At 60.8% G+C, this 17,606-nt stretch overlaps 2 protein-coding genes across 9 annotated transcripts; one reads left to right on the top strand and one right to left on the bottom strand.

Moving 5' to 3' along the window:
• The first annotated feature begins 298 nt into the window (after nt 1-298).
• Nucleotides 299-6,274, top strand: LOC114508036 (mesothelin). 4 transcript variants are annotated; one of them, XM_036021124.1, is made up of 11 exons: nt 300-445; nt 3,005-3,093; nt 3,691-3,734; nt 3,839-3,929; nt 4,202-4,380; nt 4,478-4,633; nt 4,736-4,875; nt 4,954-5,084; nt 5,429-5,523; nt 5,792-5,978; nt 6,053-6,274. In XM_036021124.1, exons 2-11 carry the CDS (start codon nt 3,009-3,011, stop codon nt 6,139-6,141), a joined length of 1,197 nt encoding a protein of 398 aa, XP_035877017.1. In that variant the 5' UTR covers nt 300-445; nt 3,005-3,008; the 3' UTR covers nt 6,142-6,274. The 4 variants fall into 4 exon arrangements, with proteins under 4 accessions (XP_035877014.1, XP_035877017.1, XP_035877016.1 ...); XM_036021123.1 differs by having other exon boundaries at nt 4,736-4,878; nt 4,957-5,084; XM_036021121.1 differs by having other exon boundaries at nt 299-445; nt 4,478-4,878; nt 4,957-5,084.
• A 362-nt stretch (nt 6,275-6,636) lies between these two features.
• LOC114508129 (mesothelin-like protein) lies at nt 6,637-16,015 on the bottom strand. Of its 5 annotated transcripts, none has more exons than XM_036021113.1 (16): nt 15,759-16,015; nt 14,855-14,939; nt 13,879-13,999; nt 12,746-12,866; nt 11,365-11,450; nt 11,088-11,232; nt 10,823-11,013; nt 10,371-10,461; nt 9,996-10,143; nt 9,450-9,643; nt 9,220-9,375; nt 8,988-9,142; nt 8,200-8,330; nt 8,032-8,126; nt 7,524-7,788; nt 6,637-7,103 (listed from the first exon to the last, which is right to left on the bottom strand). In XM_036021113.1, exons 2-16 carry the CDS (start codon nt 14,868-14,870, stop codon nt 6,850-6,852), a joined length of 2,169 nt encoding a protein of 722 aa, XP_035877006.1. In that variant the 5' UTR covers nt 14,871-14,939; nt 15,759-16,015; the 3' UTR covers nt 6,637-6,849. The 5 variants fall into 5 exon arrangements, with proteins under 5 accessions (XP_035877006.1, XP_035877008.1, XP_035877007.1 ...); XM_036021115.1 differs by having other exon boundaries at nt 8,988-9,115; XM_036021114.1 differs by having other exon boundaries at nt 11,088-11,214.
• Between the last annotated feature and the right edge of the window lie 1,591 nt (nt 16,016-17,606).

Here is a 17,606-nt window from a genome sequence, read left to right as displayed (position 1 = left end):
CTGACACTCTGAGTGGCCACCACGGAGAATGGCTTTGTGGGGTGGCCTGTGGAGACCCTACCAGGGCACCACTGGGAGACCACGCCCTGGCTGTGCTGTGTGGTTTTGGCCATTCATCAAGCCTTCGTTTCTCCACCTGAGAAACAGGAGGGTAAGAGAGCAGGAAGCAAGGACTTGGCTCCAACACATGCCTGGTACATGATGGTCAGCCCGAGCGTCCACCCACGCCCACCAAGGGAAGGGCTGAGGCAGCTCTCTACCCTGCACCCCTCCTCCCTGGGCGGCCCCTCCTCGGGGTCCCCACCCATACATTCCTGGCGCATGAGCGGCGCTGCTCTCAGCTGCATCAGAAATGCCTCATTTCTTTTCCCGACAGACCTGAGAGGCTGCCGGCCTCTTGACCACCCATTTACCAATTGAGGAAACCGAGGCAGAGGAGGTTCAGGTTTGGTTCATCACTCTGGAACATCAGAGCCGCCAAAAGCAGGGCCTACCTGGACCCTGGGGAGGTACCTGGGGACACCAGGATTTTTTCCAGGGGCCTCACGGTACCCAGCTCAGTGTTAAGGCTCGAGAGGGGCTGACCACACCTCATCTGTGGGGTTTAGGGGGTGGCTAGGGGCCTGGTCAGGGTCTGGGTCATGTGTGTGGTCTTGCCTAGGGAGGTGAGGGCCAGGAAAACCCTGTCAGCGCCTTCTGGAACCAAGCAGCTCTGGGTGGGAGCAGGGGGTGGGCTGAGGCTGGTACTGGGATCCACCCGGGAGGGGCCCCTGACCACCCCAAATGAGCAAGCTGGGGGAGGTGGGGCAGCCATCGCCTCTGCCTCCATGGATACCCCCTCTTGAGTCCTCATTGCACTTGGAGAGCAGTGAGGACCCCGCCCCACCTCTCATTCTGTACATGGAGCACCAGTTCTGTCCTAGTACCAGTCGCTCCTGACGTGCTGTGAGCCCCCTGGGCTTGCTGCACGGCGTCTGTATATCAGACCTGTCCTAAGCCCATAATTCGTTCCCCTGCCCACCCTCTCCAGAGAGGCCTGTGGTTGGCAGGGAATATGGTCTGACCATATTCCATCACTTGAGGGCTGAGGCTGGGCTGAGGTGGGACACCTTGGGGTTGAGGTTGGGCTGGGGTGGGAGATTCTGCAGGGGCGTGGGACAGGAGGGGCCGGGGACAGCCTCTGCCAGTGTCCTGCAGCCAAGCACCTGACAGAGACTGTGAGCTCGTGACTCTCAGGGTCAGGGAGGAGTTGGCCGTTCCTCCCTCTCAGGCAGTCACCTTTAGCTCGCACTCTCCTCTGAGGAGCTCAGGGTCTACTCAGACCCCAATGGCTGCAGCAGGGCCAGGGACAGGAGGGCAAGGGCAGGGCCAGCCCTCTCTGTGGCCAGGCCCCACATCCAGGGTCCTGGCCAGAGCCTGAATCTCTCCTACTCCAGCCCCCGTGTCTGAGCAGGGCTCGGCATGCAGTAGGTGCCAAGTGAGTGTGCAGGTGGCTCATGAGTAACAGCTGACCAGGTGGATGCTGGTCTTGGAGGACTCAGGGTCAGAGAGGGGACCATGCTAGGTCCTATCCTGTCTTGCTCCCGCTGGGACCCACCACACTGCCTGGGAATTGTTTCCATGTCACATGTAAATACCCATGCCCTGAACTGGCTGAGACACCATGACTCGATTGTGGCACTCTGGCCAGTCTGGAAGCTGTGGCCTTGAAACAGCTGAGGTGTCTCTGTGGCCCCAACCTGGCCTTGGGTGGGGAGGGAAGGATGCTGTTTCCAGGGCCCACAGTGGCTTGCAGAGGCTCCCAGGGGGCCCCACCTGGGGTGCTGGGGGCCCCTGGTTATAAGATGCTGGGTGCAGGCTGAGGGGAGATGCAGAGGGAGGTGCAGCTCTTGCCTGGTCCCACTCCCTGCCTATTTTCTGGTCTGGGGCCTGGTTTTCTCCCACCTCCTCTGGGGCCTGGTGGGAGAGGGGAGGGGAGAGGGATTCTCTGGGGCCTTGCTGCTCCCCAACATCATTCCCTACAGGCTGGCTATTTGCACAACTGAAAGGGGTTGCTAAAGCATGAATGTGAGCCCCCTCCCCGCCCCCCACCACCTGCCACTTCTGAGGAGCCAGGGGTACGGCTGACACAGGCCTGGACAAAGGTTTGGGGGAGGGGTGGCTCTGCTCCGCAGGGCCACCTGCAGCCTCCAGCTCTGGGCTTCCCTGAGAGGGGCAAGTGTACAAGAGGCTTGGTGTTTTTCAGGCCCCACCCTACCCTGGGACAACCCTCCCCACCCATCTCCCCACTGTAGAAAGTGCAAGGGGATCTCCCACCCCCCACAGGAACGCTTACCCACTCACCGCCTCACCCAGGGGGCTGTGAAGTGGGAGGCAGCATCGCCCTCTGGCACGCACCCCGGCCTCTGTTTTGAGAGGGACTTCAGAAGGGAAAGTGGAAGGTGGGCCCCACCCAGCTTTGTCCACCTGCCAGGGCCCTGGGTTTGCACAAAGGCCAGTGCCTGCGGCTGTGGGTGTGGAGGGGGCAGATGGCCTTCAGCCAGGGGGCAGCCCCTAGTTGAGGTGGGGCACCCAGCAGGGCTCCCAGCCCTGGGCTGCTTAGCTCCCCTGGTGTGAATGGGGAAATTGAGGCCAGCCTGAGCCAGAGGCAGCCCTGCCTCCCTCTGCCTTCCCTGCCCTGCCCTGCCAAGAGAGGGGGTGGGGCCAGCTGTCTGCCTGCCCACCCTCCTTACGGGGGGGGGGGGGGGGGGGGGGCGGGGGCAGAGCTGACTCAGACTCTACAGCCCCCGGCAGGAGGGGCCTGTTTCCCCGGAAAGGGGCAGACCAGGTGGGTTGTTTGGTCTGGAGAGCAGGGCCGCAGGGCTGGAGGCACCGCAGACACTGCTGCAGGGGACTGACGAGGTTGGTCTGGCACCCCTCTGGGGCTCTGAGACCCCTTCACTGGCTGTGCCCAGGGCCGCGGGTGGGCCAGTGGTAGGAATGACAGAGTGGCTGTCCTCCACAGACCAATGGCCTTGCAGAGTTCTGGACCCACTCTGGGGTCCTTCAGAACCCCCACCCGAGGCAGCCTCCTGCTTCTGCTTCTCAGCCTCAGTGAGTAATGCGAGTGGGCTGCGGCGAACGGTTGGACTGCCAGAGCACAGTGTGCGCTGGAGGGCAGCCAAGGGTTCTTTGGGGGTGGGGACCTCAGGAGAGGCTCTACCTGCCCCATGCCTCCTCCCAGGTCTGTGAACAGTGCCCCCATCCTTGGGAGGTGGCTCAAGTTCTGACAGGTGTCACAGATCTCAGCGGGTGCCTGAGTTGTGGGCAGGGTGTCAGGCACGTCTCTTCTTGCCCTGCCCCATAGGGTTGCAGGCTGAACTAGGGCAGCGCTGAGATGGGGCCTCCAGCCAAAGGGAGGGTGTTTGTGGGCTAGGTGTCTGACTGCCCAGAGCAGTGGGGTTCTGGGAGAAGGATGTGGGAGGCCTGTGCTCCCTGGTGGGGTGCAGGCCCTGGCCTGGGGTAAGTCATGGGGGACTTCGAATATGGGGTACAGGGGCCTGACCTTGTTTCCACACCTGTGGGGTGTGCACAGGGCTGGGGGCCAGGGAGAGGCTGGATTTGCCTCTGTCCTCCCCGTGGTAGGGCCTGCAGCAGGCACACCCAGAAGCCCTCAGCCGCCCTCTTGAACCTTGTGTTCCTGCCCTGCAGGGTGGGCACTACCTTCCACGGCGAAGACTGCAGACACAGGACAGGTAAGGACTCTCTGGGGAGACAGGGGAGGGTTATCTGGCCCTCGGTGGGGGTCCTTGGATGCTGGGCCACGCATGGCTCAGCCACAACCCTGCTGTGTCCTCAGGGTGTCACGACCTCATGGCTGCAACGCACCTCCTGGGCTCAGCAGCCTGAGCGAGCCGTCGTCCTCCCAAGGGCTCTGCAGGGCACAGAGAGTGAGCACAGGGCCCAGCCCCGTCGAGTGGGAGACCTGAGGGTGGGGGCTGGCACTATGGGGTCTCACCAGCTAATGCTGTGGCTTTTTCTGGCTGCTCAGCACATTCAATTGTGAAAACCTTGGAGAGGGGACAGAATCTCCTCATTTTGCCAATGAGTAAACTGAGGCCTGGAGAGGGTCATGATTTGCCCAGGGTCTCAGCGTGGTGTGAAAGGAAGAGGAGGTTGACTGGAAAAGCCCAGCCCCCTGACCCCCTGCCTGCCCCTGTAGAGAAGGCCTGCCCCTCAGGGAAGGAGGTCCACATGGTGGATGAAGACCTTGTCTTCTATGAGGAGTGGGAGCTGGAGGCCTGTGTGAGCGGGGCCCTGCTGGCCGAGCAAATGAACCTGGTGAACGCACTTCCCTTTACCAACGAGCAGCTTGCCATTTTAAAGCACAAACTGGACCAGGTAGTTCATGATTTGGCTTCTGCCTGCGGAAGATGCCAAAGCCTCCCCCAACTGACTGGGGAATGGCTGTGGCCCTCACTGTCAATTTCCCCGGCAGCTCTACCCACAGGGGTACCCTGAGTCCCTGATCCAGAACCTGAGTTACTTCTTCCTTGAGGTCACCCCCGAGGACATCCACAAATGGAATGTGACATCCCTGGAGACAGTGAAATCTCTGCTCAAAGTCAGCAAAGGGCGGAAAATGGATCCTCAGGTGATCACCCGTTGGGAGGGGAGCGCAGAGGGTGAGGCTGTGCAGGCCTTGGGGGATGCTTCTCTCCCCGCCCCAAGGCACCTCACTGGGCTCCTCCCACAGGTGGCTGCCCTGATTGCCCGCTATGTGATGGGAGGGGGCCAGCTGGACAAGGTCACCCTGGACATGCTGGCCAGCTTTCATCCCACCTACCTCTGCTCCCTCAGTCCTGAGCAGCTGGGCCTCGTGCAAGACGATGTTCTTCGGTGAGTCCCAGGGGTCTGCCCGTGGGGGGGGTGTGCTGTGCTGCGAGCTCGCTTCCCAGCACCATACTGCCCCTCCAGGGGGGTCAGGCCCCAGGACCTGGATGCGTGCCACCCACTGCAGATGGACGTCCTCTATCACAAGGCCCACATCGCTTTCCGGAACATGAGCGGGTCCATGTACTTTGCGAGAATCAAGCCCTTCCTGGGTGAGCCGGGAGAACGTGGGGTAGCGGGATGCCGGAGGTCCCCATAGGTGCTGCCTTCCCCTGGTGCTGGGACCGGGGCTCGGGGTGCCCTCCATCCTTCCGAGTGTGTGTGTAGGCTGAGGTCCTGTGAGTTCTGACTCCCGCTCATGCACTTGACCACCTCCAGCCCCTCCCCTGACTCTGGGAGAGTCAGGTGGTCACCAGGCAAACCAGGGCCCAGGAGTTCCTTAGGAAAAGGGAATCTTGGTAAAGGTAGCAGGCTTCTCACAGCTTGTGTTCAGAGGGTGAGAGTGGGTGTAGTGTTGTGAGTTCTCACACTTAGGGCTCCCTCTCCCTGGCCACAGGTGGGGCCTCCACGGAGGACTTGCAGGCTCTCATTCCGCAAAACATCAGCATGGACATGGCCACATTCAAGAGGTTAAGGAAAGAGGCCTTACTGGTATGGCCACCAGAGGGGGGGGCCATTGGAAGGTGCCGCTGAGGGGAGGGAGGGGCCGAGGAGAAGGGCTTGTCCATGGGTGGGCGGGGCTGATGAATGGGCGGGGTCTTGGGAGGAGCAGCTGCTAAGCCAGGACCTGCTCCAAAGCCTGGAGGTGCTGGCAGGGTCTATGAGCTAGGGAAGCATGGGGTGGCTTGGACAGGGCAAAGTCCAGCAGCCCTCTGGACAGAGGCAGGGAGACCCTGACGGCTACCTGGGGCTTTGGCAGCCACTGACCATTGCTGAGGTGCAAAAACTTCTGGGTCCAAACCTGGAGGGCCTGAAGGCAGAGGAGGGAAATAGCCCCGTGCGGGACTGGATCTTGCGACAACAGCAGAATGACCTGGACAGCCTGGGGCTGGGGCTTCATGGCGGCATCCCCAACGGCTATATGGTCCTAGACCTCAGCTTTCGAGGTGGGCTGGGGCGGCTGGCTGGGTGGGGCTGGGACAGTGAGGTGGAGGGTCTGAGTTACCCCCTCTCTGTGCAGAGGCCCTCTCAGGGGGATCCCACCTCGTTGGACCTGGATATGCGTTCATTATGATCCCAGCTCTGCTCCTGGCTTTGAACCTGAACTGAGCAGGATGCTCTGGATGCTGAACTGGGCCCTGCTGTGGAGACTCCCACCTGGGGGAGTAGGCCTGCCTGGGTGGTCCCTGCCCCACCCTAGGGGACAGGAGCTTAATAAAAGAGAACATGTTCCTCCTCCAAAGAGGTGACCTGTGGTGTTCTGGGGACAGCGTGGGAGGCCTTTATGGCTGTGGTGTTCTGAGAGGTGGGGGCCTGAGGGCTGTAACCCTGTGGACAAGACTCCCTGACTTGCAGCCCCTCCAGTTTGTGCTTGGAAGCGGGGTGGGGGTGGGGTGGGGAGAGGCGGGGCAGGGACCCGAAGCAGGCGTTGGGGGAGGGCTACGGCCTTCTGATGCCCTTCCATTGCTCCCATCTCTCCTGAGGCAAGGCCGAGAAACCCAGGGTGGCCTTGGTGACGCCCCAGGAGATGGTGGGTGAGAGTCCTGTTCCTGGCTAAGAGGGTTTCCGTGCCCTTCCTCGGGACCAGAGCAAAGGGATACATACAGGAAAACCACCTTGTCTTTTATTAAAATCAGCGCAGTGCCATAGCCTCCCCCTCTCCAGCCCCATTTCCTTGTCCTGAAGGAGACCAGAGGGCCGAGGCAGCATCTCCCTCAGCTGGCCCAGGTGACCCGGTAGTCCCAGCTCTGCCCGGGCCCTCGGACCAGCTCTAGGTCCTAGGAGCTGGATGTGGGTGGGACCCTGCCCTGCAGGCTCCTAGGATGTGGGAGATGGTCGGGTTCCCTGGACCTGGGGCCTGTGCCCTGGTCCGGGCTGGCATCCAGCTCCACCTACCGGCCCCGATTTTCCTGCATGTGGCGCCAGCATAGTGCTGTCTTCAGAGGCCGCTGTGCAGGCGCCCTGTGAGCAGTCCCCAAAGGGCCCCAGGCTGCCCCAGTACAGCAGCCACAGGAGGCTGGAGGGCAGGGCCACAGCAAGTGGCAGACACCTCAGGTGGGCTGGTGGGCTGCCTGTGGGTGGAACAGAGAGGAAACACCCATCAGTCCTGGCTGGGAGCCACACCCAGGATTGTCCTGGCAGCTGTGGGCAGCCCCTCCTTCTGGGTTCCGGGCTCACACCAGCCCTGTGGGTGGGAAAGGCCATGTGTGACCACTCTTCTGCACCCCAACAAAGATTTTAAAGCTTCCCCTTCCCTGGTGTCTGGTCCCCACTTTATGCAGTCAGTGGGTCTGGAGGAGGCAGTTGTGTCCTTCAGTAAGTCAATGGAAGATACGGGGTGAAGCATGTCACTCAGATGTCACCCGAGAAGCAAGTGGCAAAAGCTGGCCAATGGAGTACGACATTGGGCATGAGCAGTGGTTTGGGGCCCATAGAGGCCGTGGGCAGACAGGGCTGAGCAGAGGCAGGGTAGCCTGGGTGTGAGGCTGTACCTGAGTAGGGGCCATCATTCCCAGAGCCGCCCGATGTGGCGGCTAGATGGGACGCCCAGAGGGTTGTGTCGCGAGTCCCAGGGGTCGAGGGGACCGGGCCGGTGGGGCTGGCAGGGCTGGCAGGGTCCGTGTCCAGGCCCAGCTTGCCCAGAGCCAGTCTGTTCAGGCTGCGGAGCCAGGAGCTGACGGTCGGGTGGCTGCGTGCTTTCTGCAGGTCCCCCACGTTCTGCCCGAGCAGCATCGTCACGTGGTCGACACTCAGGCTCTTTGAGGGAAGTGAGGCGGCCAGGTGGGAAGGGACAGAGAGTCATGAAGGGGCCCGGCTTCGGGGCCAAGGCAGGACAGGCAGTGCCCACCCAAGGAGTGGGCGCGGGGGCGAGGACTGGCAGAATCAGCCCAGGGAAGTGACCTGAGGCCCACTTTGGGGTGCCCGCGGACCTGTGGCCTGGGGCTCCCCTGGCTTGGCCAGCCTGCCCCACGCCCCCAAGAGGCAGCCCCCAGGGCCCACCTGCAGCACGTGGGGGTTCAGGTTGGTGAAGGTGTGGATGTCCATGGAGACGTTGGCCTCGGCCAGGTGCTGCAGATCCTCCAAGGGGGCACCACCTGGGGGTGGAAGCGGTGAGGGGGGAGGGGGGCTTCAGGAGGAAAGGTGTCTGCACACAGGGCGGGGTCTCACCAAGGTAGGGGCGAATGAAGTGGTAGTAGGCAGCTGAGCTCCTGGTGCTGCTGAAGGCCTCTCGGGCCTTGGAGTACAGCACATCCTTCCGGCTCTGAGGGCAGGAGGAGACATCCAGGGCCCCGGCCAGCCTGGGGAGGGGGTGAAGCTGATGGGCAGGCTGGGAGCCCTGGTTGTCTGGTTGGCTGGGTCTGGCCCTCTCTCCCTAAACCACAGGGGTCCCCTTGTCCTATGTCCTGGGCTGATAGCATTTCCCCAAAATTTACATTCACGCAAAACCTCAGAATATGACCTTATTTGGAAATAGGGTCTTTTCTATTGACAGATATAATTAAAGTAAGACGAGGTCTGACTGAACTAGGGTGGGCCTTAAAATCCAGCGCCTGGTGTCACAGACACAGACACGGGTTGTGGGGGAGACAGCCATGCGATGATGATGGCGGCAGAGATGGGGTGATGGGGCCAGAAGCCAAGAACGGCCAAGGACTACCGGCAACACCAGAAGTTGGAAGAGGCGGGAAGACACCTCTGCTACGGGTTTCAGGGGGAGCCCGGCCCCTCTGACACCTTAGTCCCAGACTTCTGGCTTCTGGACTGTGGGAGAATGCATCTCTGTTCTTTTAAAACTCAGTTCGAAGTACTTTGCTTTGGCAGCTGTAGGAAACTAACACACCTGTGGTGGCCTGGCCCCGACCACTCCTGAGCCTCAGTCTCCCCTCTAATTCTCCGTGGGGAGCAGTGGAGCTGACGCCGAGGTGCAGCGAACATGTCGCTGGGGTGGGGCTCACCGGAACTCTGAGGGCCTGATGGCCTGGATCTGCTGGGGGCTCATCCAGCAGAGGCGGGAGCCCCCAATAGCCACAAGCAGTGCACTGGTGATCTTGCCCTTGTGGTCCAGGAACTTCTGCAGGATGGCCTGGGGGCAGGACAGGGGTTGGTGGGGCTGGGGTTGTTGGGCCAGGGTCAGCGGGCTCCCCTACCCCCCATCCTTGCCACCTGCCCCACCTCTACTGCCCTCACCTCTGTCTGGTTCTCCAGGGCCACGTCTGAGGCCAGCAGGGCCATGACTGTGTCCCGAGATGTGATGTTCCACAGGCTGATCTCCGCGTGAGTGTAGAGGTAGACCAGTGAGGTGATGAGACGAAGTTGCTCTTCTGGGACGCTGCTCGGGTAGATCTGCACCAACGAGAGGGTCAGATCCCACCCCTAGGGCCCGTGACCCACTGGCCTCCACCCAGTCCTCAGTGCACCTGAGCCAGCTTGGCCTTGATGACACGCTGGCACTCGGCAGGTAGTGGGTGCTGCAGCAGGGGGTCCAGGTTGGCCTTGAGCACTTGGCTGCCCAGGCAGGACTCGAGCTGTGAGCAGTCATAGCGCACCAGGAAGAGGTCATCCCGCAGTGTGGCCGCCGTGATGTTGCCGTGGATGCAGGGTCTCACTGTGGCTGCGGGTGGGGTGGGCTTGACGACCCAGCCATGGCCTGAGCCGGCCACTGCGGCTGACCTCGGGCTCTACAGCGCTCCTAACCCTGACCCACCCTTGACTCTGTCCCCAAGCTTGACTTCTAGCCGGGAACCTGGCTCAGAGTAGACTGAGTCAAGCTTGACCTTGACCTCAGCTCCTAGCCAGGACCTGGCCCTGAAGTCCAGCCACACAGCCTGAGCCTCCCTGTGCTAGACACGGATGGCCGGGCTGAGCTCGGGAGGTATGGCAGCAGGTGGGCCACGTATTGGGTGCTCCCACCCCAGAATCCAGAGTGCAGACCAGTGTCCCCAGGCCACTGTGGCCACACTGACCTGTGCCCCTCTTGGGCCGTGAGGACATCGACTTGGCCTTGGTCTCAGCCTCAAGGAAGCTGGTGACAAAGCGCCTGGCATCACGCTGGCTGAGCTGTCCTGCCCGGCATGCGGCCACCATACTGCCGAAGAAGTCCAGGCCCACGGCCTGGCAGAGGGTGCTGGAGGCTCCGCACCCTGGAGCCACCTGGTTTCTCCTCCCGCCCCACTGAGAAAACCCAGTGACAGGAGCGACCGGGGACAACATGTGGGCATTGGAGTTGTATGGTGAACAACCCTCAGGCCTGACCAGGCTGGTGAATGGTCGTCTGGACACTCCCCCCTACGTCTAGGGTTAGTTTAGTTCCCTTACCTTGCCCCAGGGCACTATCCTACCTCCTGCACCTGTGCCCACAGGCTGGGGCTGATGTAGGTGGCCAGCGGTCCCAGAGCCTGCAGCCCCGCTGGGTTCCAGGAGACAGGGGGCCTGGTGTGGGGAAGGAGGGAGCTGTGTCTGGGTCTGGAGCAGCACCCCAGACCCTGGAGGCCACCTGCCCTTCCCTGAGTGCACAATTCCCAGGGCCTGACCTGGTGGGACACCTTCCCTGACCAGGACAGACTCAGGCTTTGGAGCAGGGGGATTGAGGGGCCCGCTTGGTGTTGGTAGCATCCCCAAACTTGTGTGCCCCAAAGGCTCTAAGGTCTGAGAAGGGCTGTGAGCTGCATCAGAAGTTGGAGGTCAGCAGGGCTCTGGAACTCGGTGAACTCCTGGGCCCGAACCCTAAATTGCCTCTGGTCTCGTCTCCAGGAGCGGAGGCCTGGGCAGAGGGGGTGGGGCCCCCACTCACCCAAGCACGGTCCTCCCACTGGCCAGTAGTGTGTTGATAGCAGCCTGCTGGGCAGGGGTCAGCTGGGGGCAGCGCTGCAGGTTCTGTAGCACTTGGGGGTCCGAGGCCACGATGCTGGACGCATCCATGTCGCACACCAGGACCCCAAGGAGCAGCAGGTCTGAGGCACTGAGCTGTCGGTGGGGCCCACCCTGCGGAAACAGAAGGTTGGTGAGAGCTAGGCCCCCTGACCCTCCCACCCCTCTGGCCCCACCCCAGGACCTACCAGGCAGGCTAAGGCTGCATGCTGCAGGGCGGCCCTCTGGTCAGGCAGGTTGGCCAGCAGCTCTGTGTCCCCCCGGGCGGCACGGCCAGTGAAGGCCCGACAGTCAGCTTCCCTTACCTGCTCCAGGCTGCAGGCAGGTGGGGAACTGTTGGGAGGGTGGGGCCAGCCAGGGGTCCTCTAGGGTGGCCCAGGTGCCCATGGGGAGCTGGGGTTCCCGGGACCCAGAGAGGCATGCTTGGACTGCTGGATGTCGGGTGGCCCGGTGGGGGATACTCACTTGTAGAAGAGCAACAGATCGGGCGGGTGGAGCAAAAAGTCACCTTGGAGGCCACGTAGGGCAGCCAGGTTGGCCAGGCAGCAGAGCTGGGCAGGTGGGGGGCGCATCACTGCCTTGCCCAGCCCCTCCGCTCTGTCACAGCACCTCCCCCTACTCCCATCCCCACATTCACCCAGTTCCCTCCTCCCACCTGTCTGCTCTGTGTCACCTGGACTAGTTGTCATCCTCTGCCTGTCTCAATCTCCGCATCAGAATGGCCTCAGAATGGGTCAAACCCAGGCTGAACGTTACCAGCCCCTCCACCCCTACCTTTACCCCGGGAGGGCACTCAGGCCCTGGGTTTACCCCCAGCCCCACTGCACCATGGAAGCTCATCCCGATGTCACATGCCCAGACCTCTTGTCCTGCCTAGCCTATGTTGGGGTTGTTTAAAATTTATTACTAGTTCTGCCCTGGCTAAGTGGCTCAGTTGGTTGGAGCGTCATCCCATATACCGGAAGGTTATGGGTTCCATTCCCAGTCAGGGCACATACCTAGCTTGTGGTTTCGAGCCCTGGTTGGGGTGCATATGGGAGGCAACTGATTGATGTTTCTCTCTCTCTCTCTCTTTCTCTTTCTCTCCCTCCTCTCTCTCTGAAATCAATGAAAAACATGTCCTCGGGTGAGGAGTAAAAAAAATTATTACTGGTGTTTTTTCTTCTTTCTTTTTTTCTTTTCTTTTCTTTTGTGTGTGTTTCTTCCTTTTATTACTAGTTTTATACTAACTTTATAATGAGACAGAATGACTTCCTTCCTTCCTTTCTTCCCTCCTTCCTTCCTTCTTTCCTTCCAACTCAGGGCAGGGTATTCGTGGGTCAGCTGTCAGTTGAGGTGAGCTCAGCTGACCCTTCTCATGGCCCAAGTTGGGGAAAGGCCAGCAGGCTGGGAGATCTACCTCAGCGGCCCGAGGACATCAAGAGGGCACAGTATGGCAGATGGAGGCACGAAGGGGCCAGCACAGGCCAGGTGGCCAAGCCCCTTACCCAACCAGGAAGAGGAGGCTGGGGTCTTTGGGCAACTGGCTAAGGAGTCCTAGAAATGGTCCAAAGAGGAATGTACAGGAAAACCACCCGAGGGGGTGGGCAGGCTCTGTCACCTCAGAGGCCTCTTAGGTGGCTGTGAAACTGGCAGGTTGGCTTAGAGACAACGGTGTGCAGTGTCTCCAGTACGGCCCTAGGACTCCTGTGAGCACACCGTGTCCCGGCCGAATGGCCCTGGTCCTTGCTGGCCTGTGTCTTCTGCTGGGGACACTCCCTTCCTACCCATCTCCAGGCGCCTTTTCTTTGGAGCCTGTTCTTGCCCTCGACACCCCAACCTGCTCATGCCAACCAGGGCTTCTTACCTGCCAGGCTTTGAGGAGCACCTGCTGCGACGCCATCCTCCTGATCAGAGCCGAAAGCTCATCCCGGGACAGCTGGCTGGCTGGCTGGCACCAGAAGCCTTGCAGAAGGGAGGCGTTGGCACTGAGCAGAAGGAAGCAGGTGGTGAGGGGTGGGGGTGGGGGCAAAAGGGGCAGTCCGGACTGCAGCATGCAGGGTGGAGGTCAGACTCCCAACACTGAAGGAACGAGACACAGGAAGTGTGGCAGGCAGGGCCTCGATACAGGCAAGACTCCTGCTTTACCTGCCCCTCCTCCCTCCTCCTATAAGCACCCCGTTCAGGCTCTGAGCTCTGAGCAGGGGTGTCCCTTGCCCAGATGCTGGGTCTTTGCTTCTTCCCAGCTGGTCCCAGCAGTGGCTGAGTGTTTAAAGGTGTGGCCTGGGCATCTGCTGGGCCACTGCAGCCAGGTGCATCTTCTCGTTGAGCCTTCCTCACGGTGTGAGTCTAATAAAATTTGTGCATGAGGAGGGGATCTCTTGGGACTTTAACTTGGGCCCAGCTGGTCCAATTTGGGCACCCAACCTTGCTGGGTCAGTCAACTGATTGATCAATTGATTGATGGCTGACCAGTGAACTCCAACCCCCAGGGAAGGAGAGGACAGCTGAGCCTAAGCATGAAACCCCTGGAAACTGCACAGAAGTGATGCAGACTCTGTTCTGGGGCTTGGGAGGACAGCAAAGTCTCGGGGTACAGGAAGGATGAGGACTCAGGATGGGCAGTAATTGCCTGCCAGTCCAAGCAGGGCAGCGCAAGCACCAGAGAACTCAGGAGGGACCCTGGACCCAGATAGCTATGATGACCTGGGCAGCTGCTGTCAGCCATGTGGACATGACCCTGATGCAGGACACCAAACTCTGGGCCATGCCAAGGCAAGGTGGGCCAGGCAGGCAGGCAGGCAGGCAGGCAGGCCGGGCCAGGTTCCCCAGGTCAGAGCCGGGAGTCACCGGTCCTGCCACAGCCGCACCTGGGCTGGCACGTGCAGACCCTGGAGGTGGTCCTCCCTTTTCAGCGCCCCCACCCCAGGCCTGCCAGGGAATCGGCTGCAGGAGACATGGTTTGTGGACGCAGAGCCTGCAGCGGAGGCTGGCACTCACTTGGCCCACAGGTTGGCCCTGCTGGCTTCCAGCCCTTCCTGGGAGAAGCCCGCGGCCTGGGGACGAGAGCAGTAGACAGTGAGCCACACAAAGAGGAGCAGACCCAGGCTCACCCGGGGACCTGGAACAGAATGGGCCATAAACAGCCACTAGCTCCTCAAGAGGCTGAGCCCCACCTGAGGGGAAGTGTGTGAATGGGGTCCTTGTGTCCTGGGTGGGTCTGTGGCTGCCCCCAAATGGAGACCTCAAAAGCCATGTGGCCTGGTCACCTGTGTGTAGCAGCCTGGGCCTGAGTAGTGGGGGGTTGTGTCCGACCAGATGGATGTGCGTGTGGGAGTGTGTCTGGCTATATACGTGTCTGCCTGACATTTTATGTGTGTGTTCCTAATAGTGCACATATGTGATACACACATATGTGTGGTGGTGTGTACACACCTGTTGTGGTGTGCTTGCCAAATATAGTACACCTGAGGAGTGTCTGATGAATGGTAGCATACATGGGTGATGATGTGTTCCCATGTGTAGCTGGTGGTATGTACCTTTGTGTGTGTGTGTAAGCATGTATGCACATATGTGATAATGTGTATGTGTTCCTGACGGTGTCCACACATGTGTGATGATGTACACATGTGACATATAGTGTGCACCTACATACAGGTACCTCCCATCCTCATGGCTCTGTCCTCACAGTCTGAGCCCCAAGACTGCCAAGCAGAGTGACTCAACTTTCACCTCCTCCTGAGCCCCTGCTAGCTATGACCCTCTTGTGCCTGCCTTGTCCCCTCCTGGACAGCCAGGCCCAGTGCCCTGCCTCCCTTTCTCCTTCCCTTCCCGGACCCCTCAGCTGGCTGCAGGGGGGCACCCTGGGGCAGGAGCCCGGACTACAGGCCGGGAGGACGTGGTGGCTGGAGTGTAAGCACTTTCCACACTTGCCATCTCGCTGCCCGGGAGCCCCTTCCCTGAGGGGAGTCATCACCTGCTCTGGGGCCCATGGCTGCAGGACGTGCACAGGTTGCTCCGGCGGGAAGGCGCGGGGTCTCGGGCAGCAGGTCCAGAACAAGCTGGAGAGGAGACAGAAAGCGATGAGGCCAGCCCCACAGTCTTCCCCAACCAGCTCTGGCCGAGGGGCACAGACTAGGAGGGTGCCATCCAGGATCACGCAGGATGGGTGCCTTGAGGGCAGGCAACCTGAGCTGGGCCACAGCTGTGTCTACCTGTCTTTGGGGAGGGGCACAACCCCACAAACAACACCTCTTTGCAACAAAAGGGAGCTGCTGAGGGGGAGCCAGGCCTTTCTTATCACAGGTTGGGGCTCAGGGGACCACAGGCTGTGGCTTGGAGTGTGGTGTCTCCAATGAACAGATCTCTTCTTGAGTTACAGGGAAGGGGACAGCTGTCCCAGTCAGTCCCCACAGAAAGCTGCAGGAGAGACCTGGTGGCTACCCAACCTGCCCTGGGGCGGCCATGGCTTCACCCCCACACCTGGGTGGCCCACACAGCTCTCTGTCCCTCTGTGGGACTGAGACCTGGCCCCAGATACAACCCATGGTATGGGCCCCTGGGTAGCCCTGGCTGTGGTGGAGACCAAAGCTGCGAGGCTTGGGGATGCAGGTCCTGGGAGGTGAGAAGCATCAGGGAGCCTGGCCACACTGCCCACTCCCTGGCACAGCCTTGCACAGTCTCACAGCTTGGGGTGACTGTGGGCCTCTGGATTCTACTTGGCCCAGGAGAAAGACAGGGCATTTACTACCCCATACAGGTGGGCAAAATGGAGGCTCAGAGAGGCTCAGCTACCTGCCCAGGGCTGCAGAGACCAGACTAGAAGCCTGACCTTGTGGGTCCAGCTAGAAATGGCCCCCACCCCGGCCCCTAGCCCTCACCTGAGTACAAAGACCTTCTGTGGTAGCGGGTGGTGCTCCGGGACCAGGCAGCAGCCGTTGGGTGCAGAGGGCTGTAACCAGGTACCACACACTTCAGACACTAGCAGTCTCAGCCCACTGAGTGTGTCCGTCCCTGCAGCCAAGCCCTGGGGCACAGTGGTGGTGCAGGGCTGGGGCGCCAGGGTCCCCGCTCATTTCCCTTCTTGTGCAGCCACCCACTCCTGCAGTGACGTCCACCCGGCTGATGCACAGGGCAGGGGCTGAGGCTGTGCCAGGCAACGCTATTGTGTCAGCCCCTGGGGCCCAGCACAGCAGGCACCTGTTCCCAGCCCCAGGAGAGTGGGAGTTTGAGCACATGGTTGGCAGCTGCCCAGCATTTCCCCCTTCCCACCGAGGTGTTGTGCCTAGAGGGTTGTGTGTGTGTCCACACCACCCCCTGCCTTCATTGTGTGTGCTGGTGTGTGTACACATGGGGCCTATACACACATGCTTGGGAGCACACACATGTGCGTGTGTGTCCCCTGCAGGGGTATGAGGCATACGCAGACTCAAGGTGGCACTTAGGTTTATTGATATGTGTGGGTGCATTTCTTTTCTGTGGGTGCTGGAGCAAAGCCAGGCACGTGTGGCCATACACCAGAAGCAGGGAGGGTATGTGGGTACAAGGTGGGCAGCCTTGATGGTGGAGAGTGTGCCACACATACCCTGGGGCCGACCCACCAGGCAGGCCTGAGGCTCAGCAGAAGGGGTGCCTGAAGGAACGACTTCCCCACCTGCCCATGCCCGGGTCCCACTGCTGGATGACTGCCATCTGCATCACATGGTCGTATGTGCCCAACAAGCCAGCCTCATGGCCAAGCAGAGGCACCAACCTGAGCCTGCGGGCCGAGAGCTGGAGGGACCAATTGCGGATCGCTCCTGGGCTGTACACAGGCCCCATGGAAGTCCAGTTTTTGGCTTGCTAGGGCTCTACACACTTAGGGATTTGGGGGTAGCAGAATGTCATGTGGTAGTGGAGTCTCCACCCATTTCAGGGCTGGAGACTCCCACAGGTCAGGAGAGATAAGAGCAGGAAGCAGGCAGTGTGTGCGGGAGGCCACCTGCTGGCCTGCCCATGGCAGGGCAGCCCCAGGCCTAGGCCACACAAATGACCTTGGCCACAGAGCAATCGCTGGGCTGGAGAGTTGCATCCTGCCCTGGCTCTTCCACGCAATGCCTGAGTTGGCCTTGGCCCGTGGAACAGTTCCCATGCCCAGTTCAAAGATGAGGAAACTCAGGCCCAGAGAGGCTGAGCAACTTCCCTGTGGCCACACAGCAGAGTGGGGAGCACGATCAGACCCTGTGGCCAGGCTGGGCACCTGCGTGTGGGGTGTGATGGGAGCATGGGTGTGAGGACAGGGGCAGAGAGTGGATGGGGAGAGGTGGGTCAGGTCTCAGCAAGGAGGTGATATGTCCTGATGTGAAAGAGTGAGAACTAGAAAAAGCAGGGTGTGCCAGGCTGGGGATTGGTGAAGCTATCCCATCACACCCCTGGCCAGTCAAGCTGGGCACACCACAGGAACCATCTGGGCTACCAATTCTGGCACCCTGTGGAACCTTTCCAATAAGGATGAGGAAACAGAGGCACAGGCAACAGGGACTGGGAGCTGGCTCTCTGCAGAAGCCCTATGGTGGCTGCTGCTGGCTCCACCCCAACTGAGTTCCTGCTGTGATCCCAGGTAAATCTAGCTTAGGAGCCTCAAAACAGGACCTGTCACCCAGCAAGAGGAGTCCAGCTCAGCCAGGTGCAAGGGCATAGCATATGACCTTAGACTGGCTGGTGGTCCAGGTGATGGCCCTCCCATGGCA

The sequence above is a fragment of the Phyllostomus discolor genome, chromosome 3 (assembly GCF_004126475.2).
Source record: "Phyllostomus discolor isolate MPI-MPIP mPhyDis1 chromosome 3, mPhyDis1.pri.v3, whole genome shotgun sequence".
Classification (NCBI taxonomy): domain Eukaryota; kingdom Metazoa; phylum Chordata; class Mammalia; order Chiroptera; family Phyllostomidae; genus Phyllostomus; species Phyllostomus discolor.
The sequence above is the reverse complement of the archived record's forward strand: the minus strand, read 5'-3'. Positions and strand labels throughout refer to the sequence as shown.